The following is a 14,340-nucleotide window of genomic DNA, read 5'->3' on the forward strand; positions in this document are numbered from 1 at the left end:
GTGACTTTCATTACGAGGGGCTAACAGTTATTATGTGAACATATATTATTATTTTGTATTATATAAGTTATCTTATGTAGTAAGCGCTCTCTGAAAAACAGGATAAGGAACTTGCTCAAGGTAATACAGAAAATAAATGCAGAGCTCAGTTAAGTCAGGTCGTCTGATTCCACTGCCTTCTGAGCCACTACATTAAATAGCATCCCATCAATTGAGGCTGGGAGAAAGAAAACATAATTTCATATTTTCTCAGAAGAGATTTCTCAAAGACATTTTATACAATTGTTCTTCTAAAAGGTCTGAAATGACAGAATAGTTATCAATCTGGAAAGTTTTAAGGGCATTCAGACTGCTGGCAGAAATAGAGAATAGATTTCAAAATCATTTTATACTTTGTAATTACTTTGGAAGAATAATAGTCCAGTGATTGTTTTGGAATACATTTTTTCTACCAAGACCATGCTTTGGGGCTCTGACATAAAAATATAATAATAATAATAATAATAATAATAATAACAACAACAACAACAACAAAGGTAAAAAAGGCAATTGGTTAATGAAGAGAAAATTTTATTCAGGGAAGATACTTACTATAAATTCATTTCTGTCAACGAAAAATGTTTGTAAATATTTACTCAAATTCATATTACTGAGAGACAAAATTAAAACCTGTTTACATTCTATGAATATGAGGATGTATAGTGTTAAAATACCCCTATATAATAAAGCTAGTATTGATAAACAACAGTGGTCACAGTCGCTTTATACCTAAGAAATATACTTGTGTGTGTAACACAAATTTTGTTCATGAATAGGTTGGAAAACAGGCGAAAGGAGGCGTAGGAGAACTCAGCGTATGGATGTAAGTGCTGTAGGAGGCAGGTCAACAGAGATTACTTTATTATAAAAGCAGTACACTAGTAAGAAAAAGACAGTAAAGTCAAGCTCCTAGCATCTGCTGTAGCCAGTATTTTGAAGATCTACTTATTTATATTTTACTATAGTCCTTTGTTAAAATTCTGCCATCATTTCCAAATCAGAGAAGTTTGACAGTATAAAGCAATCTGACATTATTTGCTGATTCCTGAGCTCATTCGTTGATCCTGCATTCTGGTTTTGAGAATTTTTTCAGGCAGCACTGGACTTTTGACATTCCATCTCCCTGTAGCACACCAGGAACCAAAGTTCAGGGAACCATCAGTCTTTTATAACATGTGTACAGAGGGGAGACCGAAGCACAGAAGTGGGAAACTACCTTTCATTGTGACAGATTAAACCTGTCAGTTAAAATGTGATCTATTTTAATAAGTATTTCGACAAATTTAAGAAATTACCCTATTCTCTAGGACTTATATATTCTTTAGCATCATTAGAATGTGCTGCCTACAACGTAACATAAATTATATGAATGTATACACATACTGGATAATGAGTGGATGTTTCAAACAAAGAATTTTAAACACTTACTCTTTTTCCAGGAGGGCCTGGTGGGCCAGCCTCACCAGATGGGCCAGGAGGACCCTATAAAACGTGAAAAATACTTTTTAAGCAATTGAGTGTTATTTACGGCCCAAGCATTTTTCAAAATCTAGACTGCAGCCAGTCTTTCTTCATTTCCCCACATCTATCTTTCCTGGAAAAACTCAGCCCTATTTCAGACAACTAACCTTTCTCTAGATATCTATACTTAGAACTGCTAAATTCATATTGAAAATTTCATAGCTGGAAGAAAGTGAATCAAATTCCGTCTACTTAAAACTGTTCTTTAAAAAGTGCTGATTTATATTTGACAGGTATCCAACAGACATACTAATTAATAAAATCATTGTTAATAATTCTACTCATATCATACACATTTGTGAAACCATAAAACTATTACCTTTAAATTTCTTCTTGTGCAACACTAGCATTTTTATGTCAAGGAGTATGAAACATGCTGGGATATGACCCGCACGTCTTATAAGCACAGAATAAGCCTATATCTCTCCAGCTGCAAAATTCCCAGTGGGGATGGCTCTATAGACAAAGTTATGATAGGGGTGTGGTTTGTCTTTGTCTCCTAATTATTAATAAGTTAGTGATCTCCCTAAATACCCCCAGGTGGCCAAAGTCCACTACTGTGTCATTACCAAATTGGGGGGAAAAATGCCAATACAACCTGAGTTCATTTAGGTTAGTAACTGAAGTAATTCATGTTAATGATACGTAGCTTGATAACCTGGCTTTCTTCGTTTCAGTCTTATTTGTGATTTAAAAATATTTTTTTATTTAACAGAAATGGATAAATATTTTAATACGATATAGTCTGACAAAATCATTAGTGTGATATGACTACATTTATTTTTTATTATGAAGGCTTTGCTTATATTTCTTAATCACATCAAATAAAAAACAGTCCATGTAAATTTGACTTTGAACTGGAATTCAAATATATTTTCTTTCAGAAAAATGTGCACATACTTTGTTATGCTTTTGAAAGGTTGATTATTTCCGGTTTTGTAAAAAAGATTAAATAAAAATAGTGTGCTTCCTTACCGGTTGACCAGGATCTCCATCTTCACCCTTGTCACCACCAATACCATCTTGACCCTGTAATGGGCAACAAAAAATGAACTGAGGTATTTCTCACTATTCATTCACTTTTATAAGAAAAAAGATACAATATATTATCTTAGTCCTTGAAGTAAATTATTACCAGATGGACAAATAAACCAGCATTGTATTTGTTCAGTTGTTCTTTTAAGGATTGTGGTATCTCTCAGTCTTTCCATAGAGATTTGTGAAATTGCTACCACATCAAATTTAAAAAACAGTAAACTCTTAATATAAGGAATGGAAGAGGATATGATCAGTATACAAGGCCAGTGCATCCTTTCACCATGAACAAATAGGGTGTAGTTTGAGACAGGATTTGCATTACACAAGAGGCTGAGACGAAAGCAAAGATCCTGTAACTTTGAAATAACAGTAATGCTGCTACTTAGATAATTCGTTTGTACAACCCAGCAAAGTCTGAAAAACTAACCCAAATGAAGAGAATTATCGTGCAACATAGGTCTAATAGCCTCCAACTACATGGATTTTATTGCTACAGTTGTGATTGCAGTTTGTTTTCTATTTCTATTTCTTGAGGGTTCACTTAACTAAGACTTTTCTTTAATTATTAACAATAGGCCTTGGGAACACCCCCACCAAAATAATTTATTTATCCATGATACTTACTGCAGGGCCAGGTTCCCCAGGAGGACCAGGATCTCCAGGAAAGCCAACAGGTCCCTAGAGTGATGTTTTTAAAGGAAAAGAAATAAATGAAAAATATTTTTTATAGAGTCATGATACTCTGAAGTTTAAGAAGTAAAAGTCATAATAAAACCATATGAGATTATTTCACTTCTGCTGTGAAATTTTAAAAAATGAAATCAATTGATAATGCTTATGAATATATGAAATGATTAAAAATCAGTCTCATCAGCTATGGGACAGAGTCTCATGATTTCTCATATATGAAAACTTCCAAAGTGGCTTTGATATAGGTGCCACTTGAAAGAGGACAAGCTGACTTACCGGGTTGCCCTTAGGACCGTCGTCACCTGGTGGTCCCTTAGCACCGGCAGGTCCAGCAGCACCAGGTGGACCAGCTTCTCCTTTCTCTCCTCTTTCTCCTTTGGGACCCTTCAAGACATAAGAAAAAGAATGATTAACATACAAACTTTAGATCAGAGTTTCTTAACCTTGGTATATTGGGTCAGACAATACTTCTCTGCAGGGGGCTGTCCTATGCCTTGCAAGATGTTTAATAGCACCACTACTTTCTACTAATTAGATGCCAACAGCTACCATTCTTCCAAGTGTGACAACCGAAAAATGTCTCTAGATTGACAAACGTTCTCTGGGGCTCAAATTCACTCCTGGTTTAAACCAGTAGAAATTAGAATAATACAATCCTAATACAACTCTTTTTTTGTTTGTTTGTTTTTGTGTGTTTTTTCTGTAGCAGGGTTTGTTTGTGTCTTTCTGTGGACAGTCCACCAAAAAAATGTATACAATAAACAGCCAAGCTTTAATGCTCTAACTTATGCAAGTGGGATTTTTGCAAGTTCTATGTTAATCAAAATATGCAGAGGATATGTAAAATGATTAAACAAAAGGTTCTGCATTTGTGATTATTCTTAATAGGTTGGAAAGACAAAGCAAATAACTAGGAATTATAGCTAGGACTTGTTACATGTGTAAAATGCCCTAAAAGAAAATTCGGAACCCCCTACATTGCCAATAAGACAGCACTTACTCCTGTGCCTGCTTCCCCAGGAGGCCCTGGGTTTCCTGCTTCTCCAGGTTCACCCTGTAAAGAAATCAAATGAGTATCAGAACACAGAAATGATGTCTTACATTTGTAAAAGTGCCTTCAATGATGACCATGGCATTTTAGGCTCGCTTTTAAATCGTTATGTTGTTTAAAAGGCAGTGAAAAACTTTAATAAGAGGGAGGAACTTCTCCTATTGCTGATCTCAATATTGTTATTTCTCTGATACGGAGACAAAACTGGATTGACTGAATGCTATGATTCTCATTAGTTAGTTAATAGCAGGAGCATTAACCAAAATTACCATCAAAACACACGAAACAGACAGCTGCATGTTTCCTAACAAATTGTGTATCTGTGCTGCATCAATATTCATATCATAATTTCTATCAGTTTATTGAGTAAACAATTTCAATTGTTTTTGTACCAAATTATAAATTCAACTTATCATGATTATAACAAATAAGCAAATAATTTGATAGTATTTTAATAATACTATAAAAATATGTGCAGTCTCAAAGTAAAAAAGGGTAAGGCTAGTATGTATAAATAAAATTTTACTTTGAGACTATGGACATATTTTTATTTCTTGAATAATCTGCATAATGATGGATAATATCAAGTGTTTCTAGAAATTTATTAGTATTATTGTGTGCAAATTATTTTTTCTCTTGAGTACCAAATATCTTGTTATCTTTGTCAAACCTTATGAGTAATATATTGCATTTACATTGTTTACAAAGCAATGACACCTTCAGCATCTGAGAATGATATATGTGATATTTTTGTCATTATTTACATCTTTAAAATAAAACTTGTCATTTGTCATTCATATCAACTGTAAAATGTCCATGTTAAGTGCTGTATATATAGGGAATATATACAGTATACTACATGATCTTGCTTAGATGTGAGTTTTAAAGTAGCCAAATTCATTCAAGCAGAGAGTGGAATGGTGGTCATTAGGGGCTGAGGTTGGAGGGGTGGACATAGGGAGATGTTGGCCAAAGGGTACAAAATTTCAGACACACAAGATGAATAAGTTACTGAGATCTAATACACAGCAATGTGACTATAGGTAACAACACTGTACTGGATGCTTGAATTTTGCTAAGATAGTAGATCTTATATATATATTCTCACCACACATTCAAAAACAGATAACCACGTGAGTTAATGAATATGTTAATTAGCTTAAGTGTGCATATTATTTCACAATGTGTATGAATATCAAAACATAAAGTTGTACACCTTAAATATATATAATTTTTATTTGTCAATAATACAAATTGAAATTTCGTGATGTCACACATTGCTTCTGGTATGGAAATTTCTGTCAAATAAAAATATTATGGTGTGTCCTCATCTTATTCACCAGATCTGGCACCGTGCAACTTCTGGCTCTTCCCCAAAGTCAAAATGACCATAAAAGGTAAACCTTTTGAATTGATTCAGGACATCCAAGCAGCCACGACAGTGCAACTAAAGACACTCACAAAAGAGGACTTCGAGAACTGCTTCAAAAACTGGCAAGAACAATGGAATAAGTGTTTTTTAAGTGAGGGTAAGTACATTGAGGGGGGTTAATGGCAATGTTTCTTTTACTGTAATATATTTTTTTATTTAAACATTCACCATATATTTTCATCACACCTCATGTAACACACTTGTTCAGGCTAAGCTCCCTTCAGAAGGGACAGCAAATTACTCTGTATGCCTAAAGTCATAAAATATGCATTAAATCTTGAGGTACTGTTCTGATATATATATCTGTGTTTTGAGGTGATGATTGAAGTGAAGAATCTATAGTAAATATATATTATATGGAAAACGGGTTAAACATATTTAAGCAAAATACATCATAACTAAAGGATATTAGCCTCTCTCTCTCTCTCTCTCTCTCTCTCTCTCTCTCTCTCTCTCTGTCTCTGTGTGTGTGTCTCCCTATCTCTTTTCATTAAATTAGTGACTCGCAATAAATGTTCCAAAATAGAATTCGGGAAGTATTCAGCTAGAATTAAAGTTGATTTCAGAAATCTGTAATATACAGCAAATTATATTACCCCAGATTCTGAAGTAAAAAAACATATATTAGAGTTGTATTTCTATCCTGCATGTCATGTAGAATTTTACTATAGAGAAAAATGAAACTTTAATTTTTAATGTAATAAATTTAGAATCTGCTACATTTTAATTATAAAAAGTTGAATCACCATCCTGATTTACTGAATCATTCTCTTGAGATTCAGAGTTGGCAAGGTGTTTCCAAATAGGGTTTAAATAAATGGAATCAATATGGAAAGGGAGTTTCCCAAAACTCCAAGCATCTGGCATCCATGTTTATCCAAGAATTACACAGAAGATAAAACGATAAAAGATATAACTAAAGTACTTAAAACTGTTTCTACTGTACCCAAAAGCTTTAGGAAACCAGTAAGGAAGCTGAAAAGGCTGTTAAATGGTTTTAGAATTTGCTACGTTGGTAAAACTAAAACTAGAGACTAGTTTTCACAACTGTGTAGTCAGCATTAGAGCCAAAGGGGGCTGATGCAAAGATAGAAAGAGGAAAGGTGTGAGGCTGTCTTCACCTGTCTAACACAGTGACACCATCAGTTCACTGTTCTTTTTTGCTGTTCTTCGTATTACAACTGAACTCAATGAAAAATGTTCTTTCAATTCCATCCCCCATCTCATCTGCATCTTTTCAACACAAAACTTTGAATTTAAGAATATAAACAAAGAGCTCATCAATCAAAAACCTAGGCAATGCTAGAAGAATTAGATAACTTTAAAATGTTTCAAATTTAGTAATTACGAAACTATTTGAATAATCATTCGTCAATCAAAATACCAAACTGTGGGTATTGAGCAGAAATAAACATCAAGATACTATATTCTAATCCTATTACATTGCTTTCTCTGAGTGCTGAATTCTTTAATTAAATGAATTTAAATACAAGATATTATATGGTAAATACTTTTGAGAACAGAACTTTTTTTTAAATTAAAGTTTATTGGGGTGACAATTGTTAATAAAGTTACATAGATTTCAGGTGTAAAATTCTGTAATACATCAGCTATATTCTCACATTATGTGTTCACCACCCAGAGTCAGTTCGCCTTCCATCACCATATGTTTGACCCCATTTACCCTCTTTTAGAACTCCCCTCCCCTCTTACCCTCTGCTAACCACTAAACTATTATAACAGACCTTTTTATGACTACAATAAGTTTATACTTCTGATATCATTTAATTAATAACCAGTAAATTCCGGAAATTTCTACATTGTTTATGCTATATAATATTTTATGGTTTGAAATTTAATTTTCATCCCTCAAAACTGGCAATTGGCAAGTATTTTATTTTTTAAGTAAAGCAAATATTAATGTCAATTTTCTCGAAAAGTCTGTTAAGAAATAAATAATAAATCAGGCAATCATTTTGACATTTTCATAAAAAAGAAGAGCAGATATTTGAAATGAAATCATGTTCATAAGAAATCATAAGAAAAGGAAGCTATTCTGAGCCCAGATGTTATGGCACATGCCAACCATTTTGAAAAGTGCCAAAGACAGGTCATACTATTAGCAGTAAAAACATAACTCCAAATATGACAAAATGAGTTATTCATTATTTTGTAATTGGAAGGATTCCTTTCCCTTTTTTAGTTACATCAACCAATCTTTTCTATTTTCAGTAATGAATATTATTAGAGACATTTAGTCTACTCAGACATACATTGGCTGGAGTAGATCTTGACTTAGTCACTTTCTAATGACAAAACCTTGATGCAATTATTGAAATTCTCTAACTTCAGCCCTGTCAACTGTAAAATGCTGGTAATAACAATACCATCATCACAAGGTGGGTGTGTTGATTAAAAGAAATAATCCATGTACATCACTCTGCACAATACTTGGCAATCAAAAACGATATCTCAAAATCATTTTACCTCTAATTGCTTAATTATTAGAGCTGATGAGTTGCAATCCATATAATTATGTGTAAAACACTTAGAAAGATAGTACTATTAGAAGCACTTAAAATATTAGCCAATATTATCAAAGCCCTCAATTCTTGTTGTTTCAAGCTGTATATCACTACATTCCTTACCTTTTCTCCAACACCACCAACTGAACCAATGGATCCTGGGGGTCCTTGTGGTCCCTACATTATAGGAAAAGAAACATAGTTATCCTTGTTCTCGTAATAAAATAATAAATTCATAAATATATATATATATATATATATATATATATATATATATATATATATATATATATAGTTGTTCTCAAAGAGAGAGAAATATATGCAAGAATACCCCAAGTCATTTGAAGGATGAAACAAAATGGTGCCCTTTATTGTTATCAAATTAATTGGATAGCATATAATTTAATTATATTAAATCAATTTTCATATTCATCAGTATTTTGAAGATAAGGTAGGAGAATTTCCAACTCTAGTCATGAGAGTTCATGCTCAGAACATAAATTCAATCTTTCTGACCATTGAACATGTCATAGTTAGAGGATGATTTCGTACATTTTTGTAGACAAAATATGACCCTGATTAAGAATTATGTAATCCATGCAAAACACAATATAAACCATCTCTTAGCCCATAAATTACTTAAGAGGGATTAAACACTAACAGCTCTTTTAGTACATCTGCTTCTAATCTATTTTATCCAGCTCTGACCTGCTAGAATTAAAAGCAGGCATAACAGAAGAGCAATAACGACAAGAATAAATGTCTTGCTTATTGTAAACAGGTGAAGTCAAAAGAAGAGAACACATCAAAGTCTATAAATCTGTTAATAGTAACAACAAGATAAATATGGCATTACATTTCAAAATCCTGTAATATTGGAACAGTGAGTTAATTACCAACCTTGGGGGAGACCATCTTTGTACAATAGAGAGGAAACGTTTTACATGGTAAGAAATGCACATATTATCATGCTAACATATTTTATAGAGTTAAAATACAAAATGTACAACCTTCAGATAAAAGTTACTGATTATAGATGTATACATAAAGAATGTTTGGAGTACAGACCTGGGCCAGTACAACCAAAGCCAATTACAAACCATCTCCTTATGCAATTGTAAGAGATAAAGGTTAAATTTGAAATAATTCAGTAGCATTGAACAGTTATTATATGCAAGTCACAGTCTAAGTATGATGAACTGAACAAACGTGGTTATTATAGCTAATATTTCTCACTTATCAATAAATATATACTTAGTGTGAACTTTGTATTTATTTTATACTTGTGATTAGTTCCCTATTAAAGCCTGTTTCTTTTCCTGTAAAATGAAATGAAGTGAGAAGATGATCCTTGAGCTCTTGTACACATAAACATTTAACAATAGTGTAACTATCTCCATTATATTTTAGATACCAACTGCCATTCACTGATGCCGACACCCACATAACTTCAAAATAATTAACATATTTCACAGTTCTTACATCAGCTCCACTGGGACCTTGAGGACCTCTTGGGCCTGGAGGACCAGGTGGACCCTGTAAGAGATGAAAATTAAGGGTTATGAGGACCAGACTCAAATGCATTTCTGATATTTTCATTTTTTTATTAAGAAAACTAAGAGAAGTTTCAGCCTGTAAAATCATAGCCAGTGAAGCATATCAGGGTTATAAGACATTCTTGATGGATATAACATCACATTAGCAAATTATTTTTTACACATAGCTACCGGGAAATTAGGACTGCAGGGAAAAGTTTTGATTAAGAATTAGAAAAGTCTATGTGCTATAATGAATTCATAATAGAACCAGAAATATTTTATGCTAGAATATGCTAGAATGCTAGAGTATAAAAGGAACATAAAGTTGGAACAAGAAATAGTACATGAGAAGATTTAGAATTCATTAATTGTATAGAGAATTTTTTATTTGTATATTTTTGGGGTTTTTTGGTGTGTGTGTGTGTCAGCTCTCATGTTCTATGTTAGAATTGAAATAAGGTTAACTATTCAGTTGTCTTCCTAAAAACAATGGTTTTTCTCTCCTTGTAGTGCATTATCATTGCCTTGGGCATTTTTCATAAAATACTGACGGCCACAACCCCTTACCTCAAGGTTGTGATTAGTCTGTAGTCAATACGAGGGTATTATTATTTTTTAAAGGTCACAGTTCATTTTAATGTCATGCTTGAAGGCTTGTCTACTATTAGCTATTATCATAGGTCAAGGAGAATGTATTAATTAATAGTTAGTAAACATAGCAATCACATCTAAAAAAAAAGCTTGCTATGTACCTGATGCTGCTTCGAGTATTAACCAGTTATGAATCAGTAACGTTTACTATGTTCCTTGTTTTTAAGTTTATTGTGATAAGCATCGTATCTTATTTGAAGAAAATAAAACCTAACGTGCAACTGTAAAAATATCAAATGTATTTTGAGGAAGTAAAAATGAGGCAATGTTTATTGAAAGAAAGAAGCAATTAGGAAATGTATTAATTACATTTCATTATTAATTTCAATTACCTTGCCTAATTGTTTCCTTACCCAATGTAGTGCTTAATAAAGAAATACATGTATTTCAAATTTTCAGTTGAACTATTAGACTTAGAGCAGGAAGCCAGAGTCAATTAATGGAAATTATCATGTCACAACATTCTAATAAAGACAGAATTCTTTATTAAATTAAGACTTTGTTTCAAAATACAATCAATTTTTAATATTGTGTTAACATTTGCTTATTATCCAAATCCTTAGTGACTATTATCTATTCTTTAGTTGCTCCACATCAAGGTCCAGAGCTAAGTACTAACAAATAACTGAAGTGTGGCCATTCATACATACCTCAATAATATACACACATAGAAATGAAAAAATATGTATTACAATATATCAACTAACAAATACAATATGTGTATATAAAATGACTCCAAAGAAAGAAAGAAAAGAAAAGAAAGATTCAAGATGATGAGAGACTTCAATGGTAGAAGATGGGTGGAGGAAAGGGGAGGCATCAATCTGAAAAATCATAGCCTTTAGGACTATTTTGTTCATATTAATGAATCTTAAGAAAGGTATTAATAATGTAGAAATTCATAATATCTATCAAGTACTTAAAAATAAAAACTTACCATAGGACCGACATCCCCATTTTCACCTTTTTCACCAGGTGGGCCTGGCAGACCCTACGAAAATACAATTAAAAAATAATAATAAAAGTCACTCCTATTTAAAAAGAAACTCTTGACCAATTTGTAATGTAAAACTAGAACTATACATAAAGTTAAGTCTGAAATTAAAATTAACATGGAAATTAAGATTCAGAAACTATCATATGTCAAAATACTTATAATGCAAGTAAGTACTGACTGCATATGAAAAGATCTCATACTAAATTTACCAAAAAAATGTATACTTTGCATACCATTATACTGTTTGGTTTTAGTTACAAGTACTAAATATATAATTTAGTCCAGGAATTTATGAACACTTAATCATTTGCTCCATCTTTTATGAGTAATAGATAGGACTGCCATTTTAAAGATTTTCTGAAAAATCTTGTCCCAAATTATTTTAGAACATCCTATACAGGTGAGGTTTTTACAGTTAGATACCAATTTGACAAAACTCTTTTGAAAATAAGTATTCCAATACATTTCCAGGGTGATAAATATCTTCTGAATTTCTGACCTGTTAATTCCACTTCTGAATCTTAAAAATCCACAAGGCCATAAAGCCTGATTATTATACTTCCTTTATTCTCTCAAATCCATTTCCTTTGATATTCAATTGCATATAATTGCTTAGGAGAGGTTCTATGTTACAGTAATAAATACATTCGATTTATTATTCCCTAAACCTACCCATGCAAAATAGTCGAAACATGAGTTTTAAAAAGTAATACTTATTTTTAGTACATAGTACATACATCTTTGACGTTTATTCTATTTTACTTATCCTCTTATATTTCAATTTTTCAATCATGGTAATAACCCACTAAACTGTTTTTATGACCTACCAATTCCACATGACTCTCAACGTGGAAAGAGGGTGATTTACCAGGTATATTTATAAACCTTTTTTTTCAATTTGGCATATATTCATTTTGCCAAATTAATGACTGGAAATTTTAATTACTGATTAATAATGAGCAACATATACCAGGATTTCATTTTTTTCTTCTCAAATGTCAGCTAGATATCTAGGAAAATTGTCTATCATACCTACTTCTCAGACAGTTGCTATCATCTGATGGTAGTTTCTAGAATTACTAGAGAAGTTCCTATGAGGAAATAGCCAGGCAGTGTTTCAGATTTTAGTCTGCTTAAAAATTACCTGGAGAGATTGATAAGATTTTAGATTCCAAGGTCCACAACCTCAGAGGTTCTAATTCTTTGATGAAGCACACAAATTTAAATTCTTAAACATGCAAGTAAATTTTAACACAGATGAACTAAATATTTCATTTTAAGTCCATTTTCTTTAGTAGTATGAATTGCAACTTAGACATAATTAAGTTCTTGTAAACACCATATTAATTAACAATCACATTCCCTATATTTTATCCAGATTTTCACCTCTTTAGTAGAGACTGCATCTAATTTGGGATTCCTAAATTGAATGGTATATAAATAACAGTTCTCAGTTTTCTTTTATTGCTACACCAGGCCCAGCTTTGCATTGCCATCTTTTCTTTATGCATAAGATTATTCCTAATATTAGCTCAATAGGAACCTCCCAACAGAAAAATATATTGAAATAGTCATTGGTTTTTGATGAAGTTTGATTACAGTTTGAGTTGATTAAGACAGAACGTTCTTATTACTAAAATTATTGGAGACATAATGAGACAAATTCTCTTGTTGTGGAGAATTAAACATTATCAATTAAACACTGAATGGCACTCCAGTGTTAATCAGTTTTCATATCTCCTAACTTTCTCCTAGGGAGTAATTTATACACGAAGAGTCTCTTTTAAGGTCTGTTAATTTAAAATAATTTGCCACTTAAGTGATAAAATAAAAGAACGAATTTAGGCCAAGAACTCTCATTCTGTGTGTCTCCTTCCTATGTAGACAAATAGTAAACATCAAACTGAAAATCAAGTCATTTAAACAAAATATTAGATTATTATTATTTATATCTATTATGATTGTTAATATCTATTCTTCCATGAAGACTCAATTAAAGGATGTAGATCAATTGTGAATATATTAATTACATTAGCATTTTTCAGATTCCTGATTTAAAAAGGTAGCTGTGGAAAAATATAATCAATTTCTTAGTGAACTGATTTCTCGAGTCATCATCAAAGAGCACATTTCTTATGTTCTGGAAATGAAGATAATTTTTATTTAATATCTTTATAAGCTACAAGGCATCTTCTTTAAGCGTGAGAAGTAAATTCTAATTTACAAACTTATAGAATTCAGAGTAATCAGCTAAATGAAAAAGCAGAAAATGAATGGTAACATATCCATTGGTGATACAATTTTTAATGCCTTGTTGTTTTCAAATATGTGTTTCTCACACATCTTAATATGTAGTACCAATAAGTATAAAAGAGTTAAACATAAATATGAAAATGAAGTTTTTTCATTTTCCAAGTCTAACGGGAATTATTTTGGTATTAAAAGAAAAGCAGAAAATGATAATACTAGATGTTCACTAGTAGACACCCACTGAGTGTTATAACAATAATAGTTATGAAAATATAATTAATTGTATTGTTTGCAATGTAATTTGTCTAATTATATATACATATATAAGCTATTTAATATTAAAATCAGTTTCTGGGACTTTATGGAAACAAACATAAAAAATTAAATTTATACAAATGAAACTTCTACATACTTTGCTACAGCCTCAGAAATTTTTAAGTACAGTGAACTAGATGATTTAATTTGAACATTTCCAAAATTTCTAATGTGGCATAACATATCCATATGGTACCCAAATATTACCTAAAAGTTTATAATCTTTTACATAATCACTAGGTAGGTATAGGATGAGCACGTAGAAAAGGAAAACTAACTGTTTTCAAAGTTTG

General features: G+C 31.7%; 1 protein-coding gene across 5 annotated transcripts in view; it reads right to left on the bottom strand.

Annotated features, from left to right (window-relative positions):
- The window catches only part of COL11A1 (collagen type XI alpha 1 chain), a 199,688-nt gene that overhangs the window by 29,469 nt on the left and 155,879 nt on the right, over positions 1-14,340 (bottom strand). For all 5 annotated transcript variants that reach the window (XM_074318647.1, XM_074318650.1, XM_074318648.1 and 2 more), the window contains 8 exons: positions 11,423-11,476; positions 9,779-9,832; positions 8,420-8,473; positions 4,289-4,342; positions 3,565-3,672; positions 3,223-3,276; positions 2,536-2,589; positions 1,468-1,521 (listed from right to left, as the gene is read on the bottom strand). In XM_074318647.1, the coding sequence (XP_074174748.1) occupies positions 1,468-1,521; positions 2,536-2,589; positions 3,223-3,276; positions 3,565-3,672; positions 4,289-4,342; positions 8,420-8,473; positions 9,779-9,832; positions 11,423-11,476 (486 nt within the window). The remainder of the gene's footprint in view (positions 1-1,467; positions 1,522-2,535; positions 2,590-3,222; positions 3,277-3,564; positions 3,673-4,288; positions 4,343-8,419; positions 8,474-9,778; positions 9,833-11,422; positions 11,477-14,340) is intronic.

Source organism: Rhinolophus sinicus, linkage group LG14 (genome assembly GCF_036562045.2).
Source record: "Rhinolophus sinicus isolate RSC01 linkage group LG14, ASM3656204v1, whole genome shotgun sequence".
Lineage (NCBI taxonomy): Eukaryota > Metazoa > Chordata > Mammalia > Chiroptera > Rhinolophidae > Rhinolophus > Rhinolophus sinicus.